The following is a 26,964-nucleotide window of genomic DNA, read 5'->3' as shown; positions in this document are numbered from 1 at the left end:
CTTCTCTGATTACCTTGTATCTAAACCTCTGCAGACTGCCCCTTATTTCCGTACTTTTGGCAGACTTGTATTTTAGTCAATTTAAATGCACGGGGCAGAATTAGATAATATTATAGATATAATAGATAATATTATCTTAGCCAAACTTTATGCAACATAATATTGCCTCTGAAATTTGATTTAAAAAAATGGGGTTTTCAAACCGCCGCTCTTGCTCTACTAAGCGGGTCTGGTTTTCCCCCTGAGCGCATCTGGGCAGCTGTGACTAGACAGCTGCCCAGATGCGCTCAGGGGGAAAACCAGACCCGCTCAGTAAAGCAAGAGCGGCGGTCTGAAAAACCCTCTTTTTAATCAAATTTCAGAGGCAATATTATGTTGCATAAAGTTTGGCTAAGATAATGTTATATAATTCTCCACTATGTGCAGAATTATATAACATTATTTTCTAGGTTTACTGCCCCTTTAAATTTACTTTTCCCTATGTATTGAGGGGGCATGAACCCAAACTTTTTCTTTCGTGGTTCAAATAGAACTTACAATTTTAGACAGCTTTCCATTTTACTTCTATTAATTAATTTGCTCAGTTTTCTTGGTATCCTTTGCTGAAAAGGAAATCTAGGTAGGCCCAGGAACTAGCTGCTTATTGGCAGCTGCACATTTGTGTCGTCATTACCAATGTGTTTAGCTAGCTCCCAGTAGTGCATTGCTGCTCCTTCCAAAAAGGATACAAAGAGAATGAAGCACAACTCAAAATAGAAGTACATTGTAAAGTTATTTCAAAATGTATATTCTATTTGAATCATAATTGAGGAAAAAATTGTGTTTCATGTCCCTTTAACACTGAAAATAATTCATACCCAGTTCCAGTGGATGCCCTGGAGTGGTTACCCAAAGTCACTTCTTCTCATTCATGTGTAGATCTATTGTTCATTACCAATTAGGGGGACCAGTGAGCATTTATTATAATCTCTCTGCCCAAACGCACTTAAGCGGAAGACGACTCTGCAAAACCAGTCTATTTCATACGGTCTGAGACACAAGAGCACAAACTCCCCCCCATCCCCGTGTTGTTGGTGGATCCACGCCAAATGTTTTTTGACTGAAAACAATTAGTCTAACTTACAGCAAGAACTATTGTACCAATTTTATGACATTTGGCTTGCAGATTGTTTTGTGAAAAAACACCAGTGGTTTATTTTATTTTGATATATTTGGAGAATGCTTAGTAGAAGCAAACATGAAAATGTAAGTGAAGACAGTGACGGATTTAGGAATTTGTGGGATTGGTAATTACAGATATTGGTCAGTATGGTGACATAGCAAAAGCACAGCTCACTTAGTTATGAAAGTCAAAATTACACTTTTTCATGATTCAGAGGATGCAATTTAAAATAAAAAACAAAAACTTTTTAATTTACTTCATTTATCAAAATCCCCTTATCAGCTTTGTGGCCCTTCTCTGAACTTTTTCTAAGTCTGCAATGTCTTTTTGAGATCGGTCCCCAGAACTGCACTCCATACTGCAGGTGAGGTCTTACCAGGAATTTATACAGTGATAGAACTATGCTTTCCTCCCTTGCATCAATGCCTCTTTTAATACATGGTAGTATCTTATTAACCTTAGAAGCCGCTGCCCTGCATTGTGCACCCATCTTTAGCTTTACACAACTTTGTATCATCTGCAAAAATACAGATGTTGCTATTTAATCCTTGCTCCAAGTCATTAAATTGAATGGAAAGTTGAATGAATGAGTGCCGGTTTGTAAAAATACTATTAAAAACAGGGGCACTTTCATTCATTAAAGGGACACTGAACACAATTGTTTTCTTTCAGGATTCAGATATAGCAGCAATTTTAAGCAACTTTCTAATTTACTCCTATTATCAAATTTTCTTCGTTCTCTTGCTATCTTTATTTGAAAAAGGCATCTAAGCTTTTTGTTTTTTTGGTTCAGTACTCTGGACAGCACTTTTTTTTACTGGTGGATGAATTCATCCACCAATCAACAAGAACCCAGGTTGTTCACCAAAAATGGGCCGACATCTAAACTTACATTCTAGCATTTCCAATAAAGATACCAAGAGAATGAAGAGAATTTGATAATAGGAGTAAATTAGAAAGTTGCTTAAAATTTCATGCTCTGATTAATGAAAGAAAAAATTTGGGTTCAGTGTCCCTTTAAACTTTCATGATTCAGAGCACGCAATTTTTACCAACTTTTCAATTAAACAATTGCAGTGGGTTTTTTTTTGTGTTTTTTTTTCTAATACTTACCTTTTTATTGAGGAAACCCAGACCGGCGTACCTCTGCCCGCAGCTCCTCTGTACCTACCTCAGCAATGACAAAACCGGCTTCCTCCAATCAGGGCGTGCATCCTGGAGCGTACAGCTTGTGAAGCCATGCAACAATTGGAGGAAGCCGGTTTGGTCATCGATATGCTAAGTATAGCATAAGAAGCGGGCAGAGAATCGCCGGTATGGGTTTCTTTTTTTTTTTTAAATATTCCGCTTCAATGTAAATTTTAATGAATAAAAGTGCCCCTATTTTTAATAGTATTTTTAAAAACCGGGCACTCGTTCATTAAAATTTAAATTCACTTTAATAAAAATATTAAAAAGAACAGGGCCCAGTACTGATCCCTGGGGTACTTCACTAATTGCCTTTGTCCAATCTGAGTATGATTCATTCACTACTACTCATTGCTCCCAGTCTTTTATCCATGAGCTAACATTTTCAGCTATTTCCAGTCCCTTAATTTGTGTATTGTATCAAACGCCTTTGCCAAATCCAAGTATATCACATCAACTAATTCCCCTTTATCTATATTTTTACTTCCTTTTAGTATCTAATTAGATTAGTACGTGCACACTACACACAGATACTATAGTACGTGCACACTACACACAGATACTATAGTACGTGCACACACATACATTTTTTTTACAACAACAACATAAAAACTAGGAAAGGTCATAATCAAACATTAAAAAGTATAGAATTTCTGAAATGTGCTAATATAATCCAATATATTTATAGGTAGTTGTAATTTAAAATTTCCAATTTTGTGTTTTTTTGGGGGTTTGTTTTTTTTTTTTTTTAACATGTGATTGGAAACTGTTTAGTTTTTATTGTAAAACATCTGTGCAATGTGATGTGTGTATTGTTTCAGCGTAATGCCGGTAATGTCTTCAAGGCTACAGAACCATACAGACCAATATCTGAGAATTCCTACAATCCTCTGGTGTAACTGAGCGTGTCTTCATTATTTTTTTAAGCTGTGCACTTCTACTGCGGATACATGAGCCTTATCAAAATAAGGGGCTTTAACCCCTTAAGGACCAGTGACGTACCCTCTATGGGACTAACGCAATTATAACCAAGAAAACAACCAGCGACCTACAGGGTATGTCATGTTCATTAAGGAGTTAAACCTTAATCTCAGCAACCCCTGCAGTAGTGCATGCGTTGTAGCTGTAGCTTGTCACTTTTAATGTTTCAACACTTAATGAATCCAAAAATACTGAACCAATTTACTTAAAGGGACGTTTAACCCAAAAAATGTCTTTCATTATTCAGATAGAGAATACAATTTAAAAAAAGTTCCCTATTCTATTATCAAATTTGCTTTATCATGTTATTCTTAGTTGCAGAGATACCTAGGTAGGTAGCGTGCACATGCCTGAAGCACTACATGACAAGAAATAGTGCTGCCATCTAGTTCTCTTGCTAATGTATAACATTGTACAACTGCTGTCATCTAGTGCTCTTGCTAATGTATAACATTGTACAACTGCTGTCATCTAGTGCTCTTGCTAATGTATAACATTGTTATAAAACTGCTGCCATCTAGTGCTCTTGCTAATGTATAACATTGTTATAAAACTGCTGCCATCTAGTGCTCTTGCTAATGTATAACATTGTACAACTGCTGTCATCTAGTGCTCTTGCTAATGTATAACATTGTTATAAAGCTGCTGTCATCTAGTACTCCTGCTAATGTATAACATTGTACAACTGCTGTCATCTAGTGCTCTTGCTAATGTATAACATTGTACAACTGCTGTCATCTAGTGCTCTTGCTAAGGAATAACATTGTACAACTGCTGCCATCTAGTGCTCTTGCTAATGTATAACATTGTACAACTGCTGTCATATAGTGCTCTTTTTAATGTATAACATTAGTACTACATGACAAGAAATAGTGCTGCCATCTAGTGCTCTTGCTAATGTATAACATTATTATAAAACTGCTGCCATCTGGTGCTCTTGCTAATGTATAACATTGTACAACTGCTGTCATATAGTGCTCTTTTTAATGTATAACAATAGTACTACATGACAAGAAATAGTGCTGTCATCTAGTGCTCTTGCTAATGTATAACAGTACTACATGACAGGAAATAGTGCTGCCATCTAGTGCTCTTGCTAATGTATAACATTAGTACTACATGACAGGAAATAGTGCTGCCATCTAGTGCTCTTGCTAATGTATAACATTAGTACTACATGACCGGAAATAGTGCTGCCATCTAGTGCTCTTGCTAATGTATAACATTAGTACTACATGACCGGAAATAGTGCTGCCATCTAGTGCTCTTGCTAATGTATAACATTAGTACTACATGACCGGAAATAGTGCTGCCATCTAGTGCTCTTGCTAATGTATAACAATAGTACTACATGACAGGAAATAGTGCTGCCATCTAGTGCTCTTGCTAATGTATAGCATTAGTACTACATGACAGGAAATAGTGCTGCCATCTAGTGCTCTTGCTAATGTATAACATTAGTACTACATGACAGGCAATAGTGTTGCCATCTAGTGCTCTTGCTAATGTATAACATTAGTACTACATGACAGGCAATAGTGCTGCCATCTAGTGCTCTTGCTAATGTATAACATTAGTACTACATGACAGGCAATAGTGTTGCCATCTAGTGCTCTTGCTAATGTATAACATTAGTACTACATGACAGGCAATAGTGCTGCCATCTAGTGCTCTTGCTAATGTATAACATTAGTACTACATGACAGGAAATAGTGCTGCCATCTAGTGCTCTTGCTAATGTATAACAGTACTGCATGACAGGAAATAGTGCTGCCATCTAGTGCTCTTGCTAATGTATAACATTAGTACTACATAACAGGAAATAGTGCTGTCATCTAGTGCTCTTGCTAATGTATAACATTGTACAACTGCTGTCATCTAGTGCTCTTGCTAATGTATAACATTGTACAACTGCTGTCATCTAGTGCTCTTGCTAATGTATAACATTGTACAACTGCTGTCATCTAGTGCTCTTGCTAATGTATAACATTGTTATAAAGCTGCTGTCATCTAGTACTCCTGCTAATGTATAAACAGTATAACATTGTACAACTGCTGTCATCTAGTGCTCTTGCTAATGTATAACATTGTACAACTGCTGTCATCTAGTGCTCTTGCTAATGTATAACATTGTACAACTGCTGTCATCTAGTGCTCTTGCTAATGTATAACATTGTTATAAAGCTGCTGTCATCTAGTACTCCTGCTAATGTATAACATTGTACAACTGCTGTCATCTAGTGCTCTTGCTAATGTATAACATTGTACAACTGCTGCCATCTAGTGCTCTTGCTAATGTATAACATTGTACAACTGCTGCCATCTAGTGCTCTTGCTAATGTATAACATTGTACAACTGCTGTCATCTAGTGCTCTTGCTAATGTATAACATTGTACAACTGCTGCCATCTAGTGCTCTTGCTAATGTATAACATTGTACAACTGCTGCCATCTAGTGCTCTTGCTAATGTATAACATTGTACAACTGCTGTCATCTAGTGCTCTTGCTAATGTATAACATTGTACAACTGCTGTCATCTAGTGCTCTTGCTAATGTATAACATTGTACAACTGCTGCCATCTAGTGCTCTTGCTAATGTATAACATTGTACAACTGCTGTCATCTAGTGCTCTTGCTAATGTATAACAATAGTACTACATGACAGGAAATAGTGCTGCCATCTAGTGCTCTTGCTAATGTATAGCATTAGTGCTGCCATCTAGTGCTCTTGCTAATGTATAACATTAGTACTACATGACAGGAAATAGTGCTGCCATCTAGTGCTCTTGCTAATGTATAACATTAGTACTACATGACAGGCAATAGTGCTACCATCTAGTGCTCTTGCTAATGTATAACATTAGTACTACATGACAGGCAATAGTGTTGCCATCTAGTGCTCTTGCTAATGTATAACATTAGTACTACATGACAGGCAATAGTGCTGCCATCTAGTGCTCTTGCTAATGTATAACATTAGTACTACATGACAGGCAATAGTGCTGCCATCTAGTGCTCTTGCTAATGTATAACATTAGTACTATATGACAGGCAATAGTGCTGCCATCTAGTGCTCTTGCTAATGTATAACATTAGTACTACATGACAGGAAATAGTGCTGCCATCTAGTGCTCTTGCTAATGTATAACAGTACTGCATGACAGGAAATAGTGCTGCCATCTAGTGCTCTTGCTAATGTATAACATTAGTACTACATAACAGGAAATAGTGCTGTCATCTAGTGCTCTTGCTAATGTATAACATTGTACAACTGCTGTCATCTAGTGCTCTTGCTAATGTATAACATTGTACAACTGCTGTCATCTAGTTCTCTTGCTAATGTATAACATTGTTATAAAGCTGCTGTCATCTAGTACTCCTGCTAATGTATAACATTGTACAACTGCTGTCATCTAGTGCTCTTGCTAATGTATAACATTGTACAACTGCTGTCATCTAGTGCTCTTGCTAATGTATAACATTGTACAACTGCTGTCATCTAGTGCTCTTGCTAATGTATAACATTGTACAACTGCTGTCATCTAGTGCTCTTGCTAATGTATAACATTGTTATAAAGCTGCTGTCATCTAGTACTCCCGCTAATGTATAACATTGTACAACTGCTGTCATCTAGTGCTCTTGCTAATGTATAACATTGTACAACTGCTGCCATCTAGTGCTCTTGCTAATGTATAACATTGTACAACTGCTGCCATCTAGTGCTCTTGCTAATGTATAACATTGTACAACTGCTGTCATCTAGTGCTCTTGCTAATGTATAACATTGTACAACTGCTGTCATCTAGTGCTCTTGCTAATGTATAACATTGTACAACTGCTGCCATCTAGTGCTCTTGCTAATGTATAACATTGTACAACTGCTGCCATCTAGTGCTCTTGCTAATGTATAACATTGTACAACTGCTGTCATCTAGTGCTCTTGCTAATGTATAACATTGTACAACTGCTGTCATCTAGTGCTCTTGCTAATGTATAACATTGTACAACTGCTGCCATCTAGTGCTCTTGCTAATGTATAACATTGTACAACTGCTGTCATCTAGTGCTCTTGCTAATGTATAACATTGTACAACTGCTGTCATCTAGTGCTCTTGCTAATGTATAACATTGTACAACTGCTGTCATCTAGTGCTCTTGCTAATGTATAACATTGTACAACTGCTGTCATCTAGTGCTCTTGCTAATGTATAACATTGTACAACTGCTGCCATCTAGTGCTCTTGCTAATGTATAACATTGTTGCAAATCTGCTGCCATATAGTGCTGCAGACATGTGCAGACTCCTGAGCTTATAGCCCTCATTTTCAACAAAGGATAACAAGAAATGAAGAAAATTTGATTACTGAAGTAAATTGGAAAGTTGTTTAAAATTGTGTGCTCTATCTGAATCATGAAAGAAAAAAAAATGGGTTTTATGTCCCTTTAAACTCTTCAGCGTTTCCAGTCACTAAAGGTGCCCAGAAAACTGCCAGTTTTCAAAGAAATTCATATTCACAATCCAAAGTTACAAGCACTGGAAAAAACATAATTTATGCTTACCTGATAAATTCCTTTCTTCTGTTGTGTGATCAGTCCACGGGTCATCATTACTTCTGGGATATTATCTGCTCCCCTACAGGAAGTGCAAGAGGATTCACCCAGCAGAGTTGCTATATAGCTCCTCCCCTCTACGTCACCTCCAGTCATTCGACCAAAGACCAACGAGAAAGGAGAAGCCAAGGGTGTAGTGGTGACTGAATTATAATTTAAAAAATATTTACCTGCCTTAAAAAAACAGGGCGGGCCGTGGACTGATCACACAACAGAAGAAAGGAATTTATCAGGTAAGCATAAATTATGTTTTCTTCTGTTATGTGTGATCAGTCCACGGGTCATCATTACTTCTGGGATACCAATACCAAAGCAAAAGTACACAGATGACGGGAGGGATAGGCAGGCTCATTATACAGAAGGAACCACTGCCTGAAGAACCTTTCTCCCAAAAATAGCCTCCGAAGAAGCAAAAGTGTCAAATTTGTAAAATTTGGAAAAAGTATGAAGCGAAGACCAAGTTGCAGCCTTGCAAATCTGTTCAACAGAGGCCTCATTCTTAAAGGCCCAAGTGGAAGCCACAGCTCTAGTGGAATGAGCTGTAATTCTTTCAGGAGGCTGCTGTCCAGCAGTCTCATAGGCTAAACGTATTATGCTACGAAGCCAAAAAGAGAGAGAGGTAGCAGAAGCTTTTTGACCTCTCCTCTGTCCAGAATAAACGACAAACAGGGAAGAAGTTTGGCGAAAATCTTTAGTTGCCTGCAAGTAGAACTTGAGGGCACGAACTACATCCAGATTGTGTAGAAGACGTTCCTTCTTTGAAGAAGGATTTGGACACAAGGATGGAACAACAATCTCTTGATTGATATTCCTGTTAGAGACAACCTTAGGTAAAGAGCTGAACCGGATCATGCAGAAAATACAAGAGTAACTGACTGGAAATTTTTGATGCGTAGCAAAGAGCGCCAAAAACGGCCCCTCCCCCTCACACACAGCAGTGAGAGAGAAACGAAACTGTCATAATCAAAACAAGCAAACTGCCAAGTGGAAAAATAATGCCCAAATATTTATTCACTCAGTACCTCAGAAATGCAAACGATTCTACATTCCAGCAAAAACGTTTAACATGAATTAAATACCTATAAAAAGGTTTAATGTACTTTTACAGAGTAATTCCGGTGAAATACCATCCCCAGAATACTTACATACATGTCATTATAACGGTATGGCAGGATTTTCTCATCAATTCCATTCAGAAAATAAAAACTGCTACATACCTCAATGCAGATTCAACTGCCCGCTGTCCCCTGATCTGAAGCTTTTACCTCCCTCAGATGGCCGAGAAACAGCAATATGATCTTAACTACTCCGGTTAAAATCATAAGAAAAACTCTGGTAGATTCTTCTTCAAACTCTGCCAGAGAAGTAATAACACGCTCCGGTGCTATTGTAAAATAACAAACTTTTGATTGAAGTTATAAAAACTAAGTATAATCACCATAGTCCTCTCACACCTCCTATCTAGTCTTTGGGTGCAAGAGAATGACTGGAGGTGACGTAGAGGGGAGGAGCTATATAGCAACTCTGCTGGGTGAATCCTCTTGCACTTCCTGTAGGGGAGCAGATAATATCCCAGAAGTAATGATGACCCGTGGACTGATCACACATAACAGAAGAAACAGGGTTTAACATTGAACAGTATGGTAAACCTAAACCATACACACAGACATATATAGTGTACAGTGTGTATATATATATATACATACACATGCTATGGGTCACCAACCTTCCACTTACCTCATTCTTTATTTGTCTTGGAACACACTGAAATAAATTGCTATAAATATTGAAGTCCTTCAAATAAAAAGAAAATTCTGTGGCATCAGAAGTTACACTAAATACATCCAGATTTCACTTCATAGTGGCCATGCTTAATTTTGAAAGAGGTTCGATATCCTAATACCTTATTGGTTAATTAGCTTAACCAATCACCACTGGAAAAATAAATTTACATATGGGATGGTTCCTCAAAGTAGTGCTTGAATACAGTAAGGATCAAGATAAGGCGGATTTCTAGTGGAGATACACAGAACAAAGACTTTTTGCTTTACTAGATTTCTTGTAAAGGGGGTTAGGGTTTATTTAAAGAGGTGTTTTTATTTACTGTTGGCAGAATTTAGTTGGTGGGTGTCATATGATGCTAATGGAGGTGGTGGTGATCATGTAGATGTGTAATTGTGTTAAGGGGCAGGTTAGCCGATAGTTAAGGTTAATTGTGCTAGACAGGGGTGTGATTTAAAGTGGTAGGGTGTTGAAAAGCTGGAGGTGTCACTTTTTTAAAAAGAGCTATGATAAAAGGCTACCATAGATAACGGCAACAAAGGTACTGCGGCTGTTATGTTATAGTGACTCCCAGGGTCTGGGCCTCGGTTGTTCTTTGTGTTTCTAATATGAATTGTATGCTGTATATTTTCTGTCTATCAGCTTATCACTCCCGGAGTCTCAGCTAGTCTGATCCAGGAACATACTTTCTCCTTGCAGGAAGCATTCCGTGTACTGCTCCCATGTGCCAGGATCTGGCTGGGTTTTATTCATCTTGTCAAAAAAGTAATATGACACAGCATTGTCCTTTGCATTGCGGGCAACATATATCACCTGTGGAGGGGAGAGAAAAAAGTCTGAGGTCTTCATAGTTATCACCCATACTGTCCCCATCTGCATATAACACATCATTACAAATGCTGTAAGCCATAATCATCACTATTATGACAAATCACGGCTTGAACTATCTTGCTTTGCATGTAATGAGTCTATCTCATATATTAGCTTCACCTTTTAAGTTGCATTAGTGAAATAAATGATCTTTTGCACAATATTCTAATTTTTCAAGTTTCACCTGTATGTTGCAAATACAATACCCTACATGTGTGTGTATATTTATATTCCAACTACACTACATGTGTGTATATCTATATTCCAACTACAGTCACTACATGTGTGTATATCTATACTCCAACTACATTACCATGCATGTGTGTATCTATACTCCAACTACCCTAAACTACATGTATCTATACTCCAACTACCCTACATTTATCTATACTCCAACAACACTACCCTACGTGTGTGTATCTATACTCCAACTACACTACATGTGTGTGTAAATACACTACACTGTTTGTGTATATCTATGCTCCTAAATACACTACCCTACATGTGTGTATCTATACTCCAACTACATTACCCTACATGTGTGTATATCTAAACTCCAAATACACTACCCTACATGTGTGTATATGTATGTTCCAATATATCCTACGTGTGTGTAAATACATTACACTGTTTGTGTATATACACTACACTATTTGTGTGTGTGTGTGTATATATATATATATATATATATATATACTCCCAAATACACTACCCTACATGTGTGTATATCTAAACTCCAAATACACTGCACTGTTTGTGTATATCTATACTCCCAAATACACTAACCTACATCTGTGAATATACTCCAAATGCACTATAGTATGTGTGTATATCTATACTCCAAATTCACTACCCTACATGTGTGTATATCTATACTTCAACTACACTACTCCTGTGTGCGTGTGTCTATATTACAAATACCCTACCCTTATATACATGTGTGTTTATCTGTACCCACTCTGTATTTGTGAATCACATATACTCTCTTTCCCTGAACATATTACTGTAACACACACTCTTGCAATATGTTTATCTCCTAGTTTCTATTGTTCTGATTCTCTTTTTAAACCAAACCCTTGTCCTGATTTCTACGCCTTTATCCTACATGTTTTTTTAATACCTTAAAAGGACAGTATACACCAATTTTCATATAACTGCATGTAATAGACACTACTAAAAAGAATAATATGCACAGATACTGATTTAAAAATCCAGTATAAAACAGTTTACAAACTTACTTAAAAGCTTCCAGTTTAGCTCTGTTTAAAAGGTTACTGGAACACCCACTGCAAGTGGGAAATATCAAACACTCCCCCCCCCCTTCCTTTGCATATGAAAAGACCCTTCACACAAACAGGAGCAAGCTGGAGTAGGTATACGTCAGTATTCTCCTAAAACTTTGGGGCTTGGTTAGGAGTCTGAAAATCAGAGCAATGTTATTTAAAAAATAAGCAAAACTATATATTAAAAAAAATAAATCTGTATGGGCTATATAAATTGATCTACAAAACACATATGCAAAGAAAAATCTAATGTATAATGTCCCTTTAAAGGGACAATAAACATCTTGAGATTTTTGTACAAAATGTTTAGTTTTGTGCAATGAAGCAACTTTGCAATGCACATTATTTATTTTGCCATTTTTAGCTCTGAAATCTCTAATTCTCAGTAGTAGTAGTAGGGTTTCATGTCCCTTTAATCAGAATATCTCATGACCTTATCCTCCCATACTATTAATACAACAGTGTTTCTGGTCTTTCTCCATTCTCTGTCTTCAATATGTACTTAGTTTCTGCAGGGGTCAAGTCCTACAAAAATAAAGTGTGGGAACTCACCAAAACTTCCACCCCCTCACAAATATATATATATTACACACTGTAATATACACATAATCTATACAGTTTGGTTAATGAAAGCAAATTAAATCTAATGAAGGGTTGAATGGTTGCTTTGGGCCTGATAATCCTCCTCTGTCACAGAGTCTCACCCATTTAAGGTGCAATAGTCCTATTTCTGCTGACCCCAGAGAAAGCCACACAGAAATGTTACTGCCCATTACTAGAGGATCTCACTATCCCTCTAACCAGACTGTGCTCCAGCTCCTCCCACCAGCAGCAGTGTTTATTGAAGTGTTACTGTTCTCTGTCCATAGGGGCCGAATGATCAAGCTCTAAATGGAGCTTGATGCCCCTGTTTTCGCGCAAGCCTTTAGTTTAGCTGGAAACAGCAGTTATGAAGCAGCGGTCTTTAGAGTTTGCCTGCTGCCTCTGAGACTGCGGTCTTCAATCTGCCCGATCTTATACGATCGGGCTGATTAACACCCCCTGCTAGCGGTTGATTGGCAGCGAATCTGCAGGGGGCAACATTGCACAAGCAGTTCACTAAAACTGCTTGTGCAATGATAAATGCCGACAGCGTATGCTGTCGGCATTTATTGATGTGTGGTGGACATCATACGCTACATCGTATTGTGTCCGTCTGCACTTTAGTAAATCTGCAAAAATAGTGCAGAAATTCCGTTCCCATGAGTTCCCACTCGACTTGACCCCTGAGTTTCTCTGTCTTGTTTATTGTATTTCACCATCATCCATTTTATTTTCCCTGACTCATTCTCACACCTCTTCCCTCCTTGTACCTTGCAGTCTTGTTCCCAGAAGGATTTTGGAATCAATTCATATGGCAGGTGAGTTTTTATAAGTCGTGGGGAAGGAGTTTTTTCCAACACTTCAATCCCTTTAAGACAAAGATATGGCATAAATATCCAGGTCAGAGTGATGCTGGGACCAAAGGTCAAGGAACCTACTCACCACTTGGGACAGGAGGGGGAGAGGAGATCTCCAGGAAAGGGCTGCGTACATGAGTTGGGGCACGCTTGGCTTTTTCTATATCTCCATCGTTCATGATGGAATCCACTATCTCCTGCATCCATGTGGTACCTAGATAGCAAGAGGAGAGGAGAATAAAAATGAAGACACGATGGTCTAGATACATTAAAGCTCTCTGCAAGATCTGACTAAGCTTTGTGTCAGGTTCTCATGGAACAATTATATGAACTTGCACTGAGAGTTGTGTGTAGGGTAGATTTCCCTACATTACTAGATAAGTAGAACAGACAAATGCAGCATAATATAGGAATCAAATCCGGGTTTTATGTTGTTGTTATTTAGGTTTGGTTAGTAAAGCCTTAGAATTGTGTAAAATGGGTCTCACGGTATCTAAGAGTGGGCTGGACACGGCTGCTGTTTGGGCATCCTTCAATGGGTCCCATAGATCCAACTAGAAACGTGCAAATTACCCTCCTGATATATTAGGACAGAAGTGCAACTGAACTCATCTTTATAAATAAAGATTTATTGGTGCTCTGCTCTTGTAATAGATCTGTTATTGGCGCTATCAAACACCTAGGACCTGATAATCAAAAACCACACTAAATCTTATGTATTTTATTTTAGCATTAAATTGTCATATATGTTTCTCTTGTATATTCCTGCATAGCGAGATAATCCGCTCTCAGGCTAACATTTCTAGAATTCTTTGAGACCTCACAGTACTAACGAGACTTTGCTTTACCGGCGCAGAGATCTTTAGATCATCCACTCCACAGCGACAATGCACTATTCTATCTGAGATGAATACGTACAGTGATAAGCAGCTATCCGTGTCACTAATGATTGGCTCAGTGAGTGTTCAACTCCAGGCTAGTGGTGGCTGAACAAGAGATGACTTTAACTATATTGGTTCACCTCTTTACATGGCTTAAACACATAGGTATAGGCAAGCAAAAGAGCATTTTCCTATAGCAGCATCTTACATTTGTGCTTTTGTTTTGTTACGTAAGATCTGGATAACTTTAGTGATGATAAACTCTCACCTTTTTAAAATCAGTTCAGCAATATTAGTGATATTTTAGATGAAGTTTAATTCATTAGATGTAATGAAGTTGCGCTATAATCTGCTTTTAATATAGATATAAAAATTCAAATACCCTGCACTCCTCTGCCCACTTCAAAAGTCCATTTTTCGGTGAGCTAAAAGTTTGAATAGTTGTCCAATCAGCAGTCTCCTCATATGGCACTTTTGTTGTAGCTAGAGCGCTGATTGGATAACAATTCAAATCTTTAGCTCACAAAAAATTGACTTTTGAAGTGGGCTGCGGAGAACACAGGGTATTTAAATGTCATAAAAGCAAGTTATAGCGCATCTTCATTACATCTGATTAATTAAACGCCATCTAAAATATGACTAACATTCTGGATCTGATTTAAAAAAAAGAGGTTGCAGCCTCTGTGAGGACTTCCTTACATAGCACAATAGCATTAGACTCCCTAAGAAGTCTCAGGGCAGCATCATTGAAACCATCTGTGAAGGGCAATTTGTCTTTTACATCTTGCACAGTTTCTAACAGTTGTGCTTGAAAGCTTCAGGCAGTGGGTGTAATGCTGGTTACTTGCAGTCCCTTGTTACATAACTCCTGGGGTTCGACACCTGGGTGGGTGAACATCAACTGCTTCACCCTCTGACTTTGTGATTCCAAGGACTGAGCTCTCCTGCCCCAGCTCCCTCTTTCTCTCTGACACTTAGAACCTATCTTGCCAAATACATATTATACTTCTTCTCGGTAGTTAAATTCCCTGGCCTTTTGCAGTAGCCTCTTGTATGCAACGTCTATATTCCACTCTCTTTCCACCATGTGCTCCAGCCTGTCTAACCACTCAAACGGTGCAGTAACACTTAGGGAGGCTTGTAGGTGGAGTTCTGATTTGTACGTGAAACCATTATAAGCAGGGGTGGAATCATGAGTGTTTGGGAGGCAGGATCAGGTGGAGTATGGGCAGGGTCATTGTGTGGGCATGTTAGGAGTGTGGGCAGAGTTGGGAAAGTTTCTGGTTTCACTTTAGAAACCAGGACTTTTTCTAGAGAAGTGTAGACTACACCCAAAACCGTGAAATCACACAATATGCATGACAGTTTGCTCTAGGCATGGTAAGATACTGGTATAGACAAGATCTCTGCCTACGACATTCCAGTCACAGTAACGTTAAAACTTTCTATAGAAGTCATAAAAATGTCCCAAGATACTAACAGAAAATATGCAACAGAAAAGGCAGTGAAGACAGAGAGTCAAGGGAATATGGCTGACTTACCTGCCTTGGGATAAGTGGCTATTAGAAGGTCATCTGGTTTGGCTTGAAAAGCCTCAATCTTCTCCCAGTTTTCTACGATGGGTTTCATGAGGGGGACTCCACGTACTGGCAGCAACGGGAATCTGTAGAAAAGTCCAGGTGGTGCATCAAGCAAGAGCTTATTGTAGTCATCCTCTTCCATCTGTGACACAAAGAAGATAAAGTTACTTGGAGTATGGAAAAAACAAGATGTAAAACTAGAATAAACGCTCATATTAAACACCATTTTGTGTTGACAAAATACAAAAAACACAATTTATAAATGCTAGAAGATGGATTATCCCATTTTTACATTTTTTTTGTTAATAAACGGGACCATTTTAGAACATACTTTAAACAGATCAGGCTTTTCCAAATATTTTATAAAGGATTGTATAGAAATTAAAGGGTCACTAAACCCCACATTTTTCTTTCATGATTCAGATAGAGAATAGAAATTTAAACGACATTACAATTTACTTCTATTATTTATTTTGCTTCATTTTTTAGATATCTTTAGTTGAAGAAAAAGCAATGCACATGGTGAGCCAATCACACGAGGCTTCTATGTGCAGCAACCAATCACCAGCTGCTGAGCATATCTAGATATGCTTTTCAGCAAAGAATATCAAGAGAATAAAACAAATTAGATAATATAAGTAAATTAGAAAGATGTTTACAATTGCATTCTCTTTCTAAATCATGAAAGAAAAAATGTGGGTGTCATGTCCCTTTAAGTTTACAGGTAAATTATGACTGCACGTCTGTGCTTAGAGGCAGTTTAAAATAGGCGAAGAGATGTTTATGCCACTAGTTCCACGATTTTCCAATTCACAATCCAGAGTTAAAATTACATTAATGTAAAAAATTAAATTTCAAGGTTCAGATAGAATAATGAAGGGGCGGGACCCTGAAACGCATAGTCTGATAAAAGTCTGGCTTTTTTTCCTCCACTTTTTTGTGTCATACAAATACAAACAAAATAAATAAACTTGAGAATGCCTAAACATTTGTAATTGCAACAATTTTCTGGGCGAAGTGGTGCATTAACTGACAGAAATGCAGGGGTGCCAATATTTTTGGCCATGACTGTATATAGGTGTGTGTATATGTTTAAACATGTGTATTTATGTGTATATATGTTTATTCATGTGTATATACTGTATGTTTATTAATGTGTTTATATGTTTATTCATGTGTATTTATGTGTTTATATATGTTTATTAATGTGTTTATTCATGTGTATTCATGTGTGTTTATGTGTTTATGTTTATTCATGTGCATTAACCCTTTCGTGACAGGGTTAAAGTGCCTACATCGGAACAACTGTTCCGATGTAGACAAATTGAAACTACGCGATCGTGCATACGATCGCGAGATTTCAATTATTGGATCGCATCTGGGGGGCGTCCCTACAATCCTAGGAACGCCCTCCAGACCGCGATTAAATCCCTGAAGCACAGAAGGCTTCAGGACAGCCGTTAGTTATGACGTTCCATTCCGTCATAACGGCTTTAAAGCCCAGTCTAATTATGACGGAATGGAACGGCATAACGGCTTTAAAAGGTTAATGTGTATATATGTTTATTCATATGTATTTATGTGTATATATGTTTATTCATGTGTATGTGTTTATGTGTTTTTATATGTTTATTTATGTGTATATATGTTTATTCATGTGTATGTGTTTATATGTGTTTTTATATGTTTATGTGTATATATGTTTATTCATGTGTATGTGTTTATATGTGTTTTTATATGTTTATGTGTATATATGTTTATTCATGTGTATGTGTTTATATGTGTTTTTATATGTTTATGTTTATTCATGTGTATGTGTTTATGTGTTTTTATATGTTTATGTGTATATATGTTTATTCATGTGTATGTGTTTATATGTGTTTTTATATGTTTATGTGTATATATGTTTATTCATGTGTATGTGTTTATATGTGTTTTTATATGTTTATTTATGTGTATATATGTTTATTCATGTGTATGTGTTTATATGTTTATTTATGTGTATATATGTTTATTCATGTGTATGTGTTTATATGTGTTTTTATATGTTTATGTGTATATATGTTTATTCATGTGTATGTGTTTTATATGTTAATGTATGTTTTTATATGTGCATATATCTTTATTCAGCACCGACAGACTGCTTGACACAGTGCCACAAACCTTCAATTTGTAAATATATGCAAGCGCAATAAAGCAAAGTGCACTAAAACGAGGTATTGCTGTATACATATGAGTGTGTTAACAGCTGTCACATGATACAAGGGAAGTGAAAGGAAACGTTTGCTACTAAAGAACAAATCTAGGCTTAAAAATATGTATTAAAATGGATAAAAACAATATAATATAACAATTAGACTTGTGCTCAATCGAAAAAATTAGATTTGCTTCGTTCCGATTTGGGTCGTAAAAAAATTCGGTTTGAGACATTCGTAATAATTCGGTATGTGTCGGTAATTCGGTTTCAAAATTTATTCGTGTCATTCCGAATTTTGAAATTCGGATGCATTCAAAACCGTTACAGAATTATTATTAATGTCGGACCGAATATTTATTACGGACCGAATCGTTATTTCTAACTAATGTTCCGGCAATTATGTTAAGCCGCTGCCACTAAATAAAGCTATTAACCCCTAAATTTCCGTCCCCCCACATCACTAACACCACCTTAACCGCTGTCCCCCACATCGCCGCCGCTAACTAAATTACAAAATAGTTATTAACCCCGAAATTGCCGACACTAAACCTATTAACCCCTAAACCGCAGTTCCCAAACATCGCCGACACTAACTAAACCTATTAACCCCTAAACCACATCCCCACCACTAGCTAAACCTATTAATTAGCCCCTAAACCGCCAGCCCCCACATTGCAATAAGCTAAATTAAACTATATTAATATCCCCTATATTGTAGCTAGCTTAGGTTTTATTTCACAGGTAAGTAAAGTATGTGTTTAGTTTTAAATAGGTATTATATTATTTAGTTAATAATTTAAACTTTAATTTAGGTCTATTTAAATTATGTTAAAGTTAGGGGGTGTTAGGTTTAGGGTTAGGTTTAAAAGTTAGGGGTTAATATAGTTTAATACGGTTTAGGGGTAAATAGGTTTAGTTCGCGTCGGCGATGTTTCGGGACGGCGGTTTAGGGGTTAATAGGTTTAGTTAGTGTTGGCGATGTGGGGGGTGCGGTTTAGGGGTTAATAGGTTTAGCTCATGTCGGCGATGTGGGGGGCATGCAGTTAAGGGGTTACAAAGTTGAGTTTGTGTCGGCAATGTTTCGGGACGGCGGTTTAGGTGTTAATAGGTTTAGTTAGTGTTGGGGAACGGTGGTTTAGGGGTTAATACCTTTATTTTAGAGTTAGTGTCGGTGCCGGGGAACTGCGGTTTAGGAACAATGAAAAATTCTGAATAGGAATAATGGATTCGAAAATTTGTAAACTAATTTATTCATGTCTAATAACAATATAATCTGCTAAACATCACTCAGATAGCTACTGAAAAGAATCGCTGTCTCATTAGTCCTACTGTCCAAACTCCAGTTCAAGAGTCACTTTGTCAATGTGGCTCAGTGGATCTAGTCTAGTTTACCCTTCCATGTGATCAGTGGCAGGTTCTATACCCAGTGTAAGTGAGCCCCTCTAGGGGTGTAAAACAAAGATTATTTTCAGAAGTATTTGAAGGGATAGGAAATTCAAAATTAAATGTGTATGATTCAGATAGAGCATGTCATTTTAAGACACTTTAAATTCAATTCTATTTTCGAACTTGCTTTGTTCTCTTGTCATCCCTTGTTGAAAAATAATACGCACATTTCCTACACTAGTGGGAGCTGGCTGCTGATTGGTGCCTGCACACATTTGTCTCTTGTGATTAGCTTACTGGTATGTGTTCAGCTAACTGCCAGCAGTGCAAAGCTGTTCCTTCATCAAAGGATAACAAGAGAATGAAGCAAATGTGAAAATAGAAGTAAATTGGAAAGCTGTTTAAAATCGTATGTTCTATCCAAACCAATGAAAGAAAATTTAGCTGTTTCCAATCCCTTTAAAGTGAAAGTCAACCATAGCGTTTTTGAAATGCTATGGTAGACTGGGCGCCAAACCGGATATACCTCACGGCTATTGGCTAAGAGGTGAAAACGTCACCTCTTAGCAAAAACTTTTTTGCCAGTGGGCTGCCGTAGCAGCTAAGAACGGCGAACGGTTAAAACGAATAAAGGCACTTTCTGCATGAAGTATCTTATACTATATGAATGAAAGTGCCCTTTTATTTGTTTCAAGAGTCAACCCTAGCATTTCAAAAACGCTATGGTTGCCTTTCACTTTAAGAACAAACAGGGAAAATAAATAATGTCTGCAGTGCATGTTGAAATACATATTATGTCATTAATATTTTATAAGAGGTTCTGTTGAGTGCTGATGTAAAAATTCACTTTTGTCCCAGGTAAACATTTTGCATTGCCTGTTTAACAACCTGATGTAACTGGTTGTTTTGGTTAAGAATGGGTTTATGACAAATCAGTTTGATTTGGCAATTAAAAGGATCATTCTTATGTGAAAATAACATGGGCTAATTTATCAGCACATCATTTTTGTATTACTGATCCTGTGTATGTGTTTAACATTTGCTGCTGTTTGGCTAATCATTTGGATTGTCAGTAGACTGTCCTTTGGTCACACAGGTGATAGATGTGATATAACTAAATGATTACGCCCAAAGTCCTCCCTTCAGTCACAATTATGTAAATTTTTCACAACTGAGCCGTGATTGTATCCCCTTTGATGCCAGCAACAAATAATTAATTTTACCGCTTTAACTACCAGTAACACACACACACAGCAGCGAATGTATCCAATTGGTTGCCAGTAGCACACACAGCAGTGATTTGACACCCCTTGACTGTCTGTAGCACACACACAACAGTGATTTGAACCACCCCCTTAACTGCCAGTAACACACACAACAGTGATTTGACCCACCCCCTTAACTACCAGTAACACACACAACAGTGATTTGACACCTCATTAACTGTCCGTAGCACACACAGCAGTGATTTGACCCACCCCCTTAACTGCCGGCAACACACACAGCAGTGATTTGACCCACCCCCTTGACTGCCAGTAACAAACACAACAGTGATTTGACCCACCCCCTTGACTGCCAGTAACACACACAGATCAGTGTTTTTACATTCCCTTTGCTGACTGTAAAATACAGAGCACATATGTTACCTTGGTGCTTTACAGAGCAGTGTTTAACCCCCTCCTTGGCTGCCAGTAATATAAAGAGCAGTACTTGCATAGTTTTACTCCTTTCTGGGCTATATTTGTTATATGTATATATATATATATATATATATATATATATATATATATATACATACATACATACACACACACACACACAGGGCCAGATTACGAGTGGAGTGCTAACATTTGCGCGCAACAAAAACAATTTACTTTCAACTCATAAATTGAGCAAAACCCGACGCATGCAAAATAGCTTACGTCTATTGCAGTTAACTTTCGAGTGGGACTGTTAAATAGCGCTCCACTTGTAATCTGGCCCACAATGTTTAGTTATGTACAATAAAAAAAACTTATTTTCATTATTTATTTTGGGTTTTGTAATTCTCAGAACTTGAAATGCACCTGCTGACTTCTGCAGCCTAACTTCGCTACATATCTGTCCATAACTTGCTTTATCAGTTAAAAACTGAAAAAACAATGCATTTTATACTAACTTTATGACAGTGACTAGCCTTGTTGTCTGCAGACTAAAGCCCAGATTGTCTCCTTCAAATAAGGCAAATGGCTGGTGGATTTTGGCTGATATGTTATTCTATAGCAACACAACAGAAATGTCTAGTAATTACAAGATGTTTACTGTCCCTTTAATAGAGGTACTTGTTACTAACAGTTTGCACAGTTTACAACAGCAATGGGAACTAGACCATAGCAAGTTAGGGTCAAATAATGCAGAACTTGGTTTAACAAACTAGAAAATGTATTTAACACGTTGCATTATATGGCACTTGGCAGATTAAAGCGCGGCGGAATCTGTTGGCGCTCTACAAATAACCGATAATAATAATAATAAAAGGGACAATAGAGACTAAATAAATGCTAGATAGAAGGATGCATTCAAAGAAAATATCAGTCTGAGAATATCATGTAGATGTTTTTTTTTTTTTTTTAAGTTTCGTTAACTGGTTAAATATTGACAAAATAAGTGTCTAGTGACTATAAAACATTGGGAGCTGCCATGTTGTAACTTAGGTTACCTTCTCAGCTGTGGCCAATCGGGGACAGGTATAAATAGGTCACTAGAGTGTGCAGCCAATGGTTGTGTAGAATATAACAGTGTTCTGCACTTCCATTTCTAACAGGAACTGAAAAGCTCACAATTTCAGAATATAATTACAGGTGAAGGGGATCAAATAAATAATGAAAATATATTGCAGAGTTTTTATATATATATATATGTGTGTGTGTGATTTACCATTTTATATTACCATCTAAAAGTGTTTAATGTCCCTTTAACAGTTAAATGGTCACAAGGGTTACTAAGGGCAGTTGTACATGAGATGAGAACAATACGCTAAGGGCCTCTGACTGGGTCACACCCACTTCCTCCCACTCCTGTGTCCTGCAGTTTCACAGAGCCGACGTGAAACTCTCAGACCCAGGCTTTACTTCTTATCACTGAGCTCACTGTCGTTAATGGGATATTCTGATGCAAAAATGTCATGTTCTGGTTGGTGAAATCATGTTATGCAACCTAAGTAGCTAACGTGTAAGTGACATTATCATATCGGTATTGTGGCCAATTACTTTGCATCTGAAAAATTATTTCCACACTATGGAAGTGTTACTGGATCGTCTGGGGGTTGTATCAGGGGATGTAGCTGGGCAGTTCAGGAGTGATATGTAGGTGTAGCTGAGTGGCTTAAAGGTGGTCTATGGGCATGGCTCGGTAGTACAGTGATGGTCTAAGGGCATAGTTGGGTAGTTAAGGGGTAGTCTGTGAACATGTCTTGGCAGTTTAGGGGTGATATATGGGCATGTGTGGGCAGTGTAGATGTGGTCTGTGGGCATGTCTGGGTAGTGTGTATGGGGTCTGTGGACGTGTCTGGGCAGTGTACGTGTGGTCTGTGGGCATGTCTGGGCAGTGTGGATGGGGTCTGTGGACGTGTCTGGGCAGTGTACGTGTGGTCTGTGGGCATGTCTGGGCAGTGTGGATGGGGTCTGTGGATGGACGTGTCTGGGCAGTGTACGTGTGGTCTGTAGGCATAGCTGTGCATTTTAAGGCTGGTCTGTGGGCATGTTTGGGCAGTGTAGGTTTAGTCTGCAGGCATGTCTGGGCAGTGTAGGTGTGGTCTGTAGGCATAGCTGGGCGTTTTAAGGCTGGTCTGTGGGCATGTCTGGGCATTGTAGGTTTAATCTGCAGGCATGTCTGTGCAGTGTAGGTGTGGTCTGTAGGCATAGCCGGGCGTTTTAAGGCTGGTCTGTGGGCATTTCTGGGCAGTGTAGGTGTGTAAGCATAGCTAGGCATTTTAAGGCTGGTCTGTGGGCATTTCTGGGCAGTGTATGTGTGTGAGCATAGCTAGGCATTTTAAGGCTGGTCTGTGGACGTGTCTGGGCAGTGTAGGTGTGGTCTGTAGGCATAGCCGGGCATTTTAAGGCTGGTCTGTGGACGTGTCTGGGCAGTGTAGGTGTGGTCTGTAGGCATAGCTTGGCATTTTAAGGCTGGTCTGTGGGCATGTCTGGGCAGTGTAGGTGTGGTCTGTAGGCATAGCTTGGCATTTTAAGGCTGGTCTGTGGGCATGTCTGGGCAGTGTAGGTGTGGTCTGTAGGCATAGCTGGGCATTTTAAGGCTGGTCTGTGGGCATTTCTGGGCATTGTAGGTGTGGTGTGTAAGCATAGCTAGGCATTTTAAGGCTGGTCTGTGGGCATGTCTGGGCAGTGTAGGTGTGGTCTGTAGGCATAGCTGGGCATTTTAAGGCTGGTCTGTTGGCATTTCTGGGCATTGTAGGTGTGGTGTGTAAGCATAGCTAGGCATTTTAAGGCTGGTCTGTGGGCATGTCTGGGCAGTGTAGGTGTGGTCTGTAGGCATAGCTAGGCATTTTAAGGCTGGTCTGTGGGCATGTCTGGGCAGTGTAGGTGTGGTGTGTAAGCATAGCTAGGCATTTTAAGGCTGGTCTGTGGGCATGTCTGGGCAGTGTAGGTGTGGTGTGTAAGCATAGCTAGGCATTTTAAGGCTGGTCTGTGGACGTGTCTGGGCAGTGTAGGTGTGGTCTGTAGGCATAGCTGTGCATTTTAAGGCTGGTCTGTGGGCATGTCTGGGCAGTGTAGGTGTGGTCTGTAGGCATAGCTAGGCATTTTAAGGCTGGTCTGTGGGCATGTCTGGGCAGTGTAGGTGTGGTCTGTAGGCATAGCTAGGCATTTTAAGGCTGGTCTGTGGGCATGTCTGTGCAGTGTAGGTGTGGTCTGTAGGCATAGCTGGGCATTTTATGGGTAGTCTGTGCATGTCTGGGCAGTGTAGGTGTGGTCTGTAGGCATAGCTGGGCATTTTAAGGCTGGTCTGTGGGTATGTCTGGGCAGTGTAGGTGTGGTGTGTAAGCATAGCTGGGCATTTTAAGGCTGGTCTGTGGGCGTGTCTGGGCAGTGTAGGTGTGGTCTGTAGGCATAGCTTGGCATTTTAAGGCTGGTCTGTGGGCATGTCTGGGCAGTGTAGGTGTGGTCTGTAGGCATAGCTGGGCATTTTAAGGCTGGTCTGTGGGCATGTCTGGGCAGTGTAGCTGTGGTGTGTGAGCATAGCGGGGCATTTTATGGGTAGTCTGTGAGCATAGCTGGGCAGTGTAGGGGTGGTATATAGGCATGGCTGGTTTGTTTAGTGACAGTTTTAGGGCAGAGTTTAAAAGTCATTGATAGAACACAGAGAACAGCAGAATGAAGCACCTACCTACAGGATAGTTCAGAGCAAAGTGATGCTCTGACCCCTAAACAATCCCTGGTAGTAGAAATATGAAAGGTGACAGTTATATGTCTCTAAGTATGTCACATCAGTGGGATCAGGGCTGGGCCCTATTCTTTTTAATATTTTTATAAATGACTTGGAGCTAGGATTAAATAGCGACATCTCTATTTTTGCAGATGATACTAAGTTAAGTAAGGTCATTAGGTCAGCGCAGGATGAACTTTCGTTACAAAGGGACCTGCAAAAACTAGAAGTATGGGCAGGTAAATGGAAAATGAGATTTAATACGGGAAAATGCAAGGTTCTACATTTTGGAAGTAAAAATAAGCAGGCAACGTATTATTTAAATGGGACAAGACTTAGCCAAACACAGGAGGAAAGGGATTTGGGGGTAGTAATAGATAACAAGCTAAAGATGGGTGCACAATGCAGGGCAGCAGCTTCAAAGGCTAATAAGATACTAGCATGTATTAAAAGAGGCATTGACGCAAGGGAGGAAAGCATAATTCTGTCACTATATAAAGCCCTGGTAAGACCTCACCTTGAGTATGGAGTGCAGTTCTGGGGGCCAATCGCAAAAAAAGATATTGCAGAACTAGAAAAAGTTCAGAGAAGGGCCACAAAGCTAATAAGGGGATTGGAGAATTTAACCTATGAGGAGAGGCTAGCCAAACTGGGTCTATTTTCTTTAGAAAAAAGGCGCTTAAGAGGTGACATGATTACTTTATATAAATATATTCAAGGCCCATATACAGAGATGGCAGAAGCTCTGTTTATTCCAAGAAAATTGTTTGTGACCAGAGGTCACAATTTAAGGTTGGAGGAAAGGAGATTTAATCTCCTGCAACGGAAACTTTTTTTCACTGTAAGAGCAATAAAATTGTGTAACTCATTACCAAAGGAGGTAGTGAATGCCAATACCCTAGATACATTTAAAAATTATTTGGATACATTTCTGTCTATAAACAAAATTCATGGATATGATTGCTAGTATTAAATGGGTCACCTTTTAGTGGGATTATTTAAGCTTAACTGGAGCTTTTTGTATATATTTTAGATTTGTATAGGTTGAACTCGATGGACTTCGGTCTTTTTTCAACCTCATCTACTATGTTACATGTGAAAAGGCAATTTTACATCTACATAGTAACAATTGTCACTTAGGTTACAGAATATGTTTTGCTGTAGCAGATATTTTCCTGTAATATGAGCCCCATCAGAACCCATAGGGCTGGTCTGTCAGTAGCAGTACAAGGGTCCCCAGTATTGCATAGGGAGCCGTCTCTTCTTGCTACCCGTAATATCTCATACAACACTAATGCATCAGTCTTCATGCCCCTCGCTCTATGTGTCACTACCGCCTCTGCTGGGAATTCATTCTATACATCAACCACTTTTTCTGTAAAGAAGAGCTGAAGCAAATTATTAGAAACAATAATATTTCAATAATTGAATTATATTAAATCAGTTCCAAAGCATAAACAAAGAAATGAAATAATTGTCTCAATGGAGCATTCTCTGAATTCCTATTGACTGTGTTTGACCAGCTGCACTATGTTTCTGTCCCAACTGAAGCCAAAACTATAGAGTTTTAAGAAAGTGACAACTGATCTACTCTATAAGTAATCACACACTCACCCTTGCTAATTCGCCTACCACATATATTGCTGGGGTTCTACTGAGCATTAAGATAATCTGGTACATCTTAAAGGGATATTCTAGTGCATTTTACTTTACTACAAATGTACTAAGCATTTAACCTATATAAAGTAAGCCATTGAGTAAGCAGTAATATAGACCACAATTACTGTCTATTTCCACCCTAAAACAACCAATACATATTGCACACAATGTGCATAAAATATTAAATTACTTAATCTAAGATGTAAAAATGTGAGGGATTCACTCATCCCAGTTCTCCAAATTAGCTATATTATTTTGGTAATCTGCTGCTCTAAAGAGCAGGAGACTTAAAGGGAAACTGAACCCAATTTTTTTCTTTTGTGATTCAGATAGAGTATGCCATTTTAAGCAACTTTCTAATTTACTGTTATTATCAATTTTTCTTCATTCTCTTGCTATCTTTATGTGCATCTAAGTTATTGTTTTGGTTCAGCATTTGTTTATTGGTCGGTTAAATCAATCCACCAATCAGCAAGAACAACCCAATGGGCCGGCATCTAAACTTACATTCTTGCTTTTCAATTA

At 38.5% G+C, this 26,964-nt stretch overlaps 1 protein-coding gene across 5 annotated transcripts in view; it reads right to left on the bottom strand.

Moving 5' to 3' along the window:
* The window catches only part of LOC128642535 (sulfotransferase 1C1), a 47,011-nt gene that overhangs the window by 2,064 nt on the left and 17,983 nt on the right, over positions 1-26,964 (bottom strand). For all 5 annotated transcript variants that reach the window (XM_053695316.1, XM_053695319.1, XM_053695317.1 and 2 more), the window contains exons 3-6: positions 15,741-15,921; positions 13,404-13,532; positions 13,232-13,329; positions 10,413-10,539 (exon numbers count right to left, since the gene is read on the bottom strand). In XM_053695316.1, the coding sequence (XP_053551291.1) occupies positions 10,413-10,539; positions 13,232-13,329; positions 13,404-13,532; positions 15,741-15,921 (535 nt within the window). The remainder of the gene's footprint in view (positions 1-10,412; positions 10,540-13,231; positions 13,330-13,403; positions 13,533-15,740; positions 15,922-26,964) is intronic.

The sequence above is a fragment of the Bombina bombina genome, chromosome 11, assembly GCF_027579735.1.
Source record: "Bombina bombina isolate aBomBom1 chromosome 11, aBomBom1.pri, whole genome shotgun sequence".
NCBI lineage: Eukaryota > Metazoa > Chordata > Amphibia > Anura > Bombinatoridae > Bombina > Bombina bombina.
This window is presented reverse-complemented; position numbering and strand designations above follow the sequence as displayed.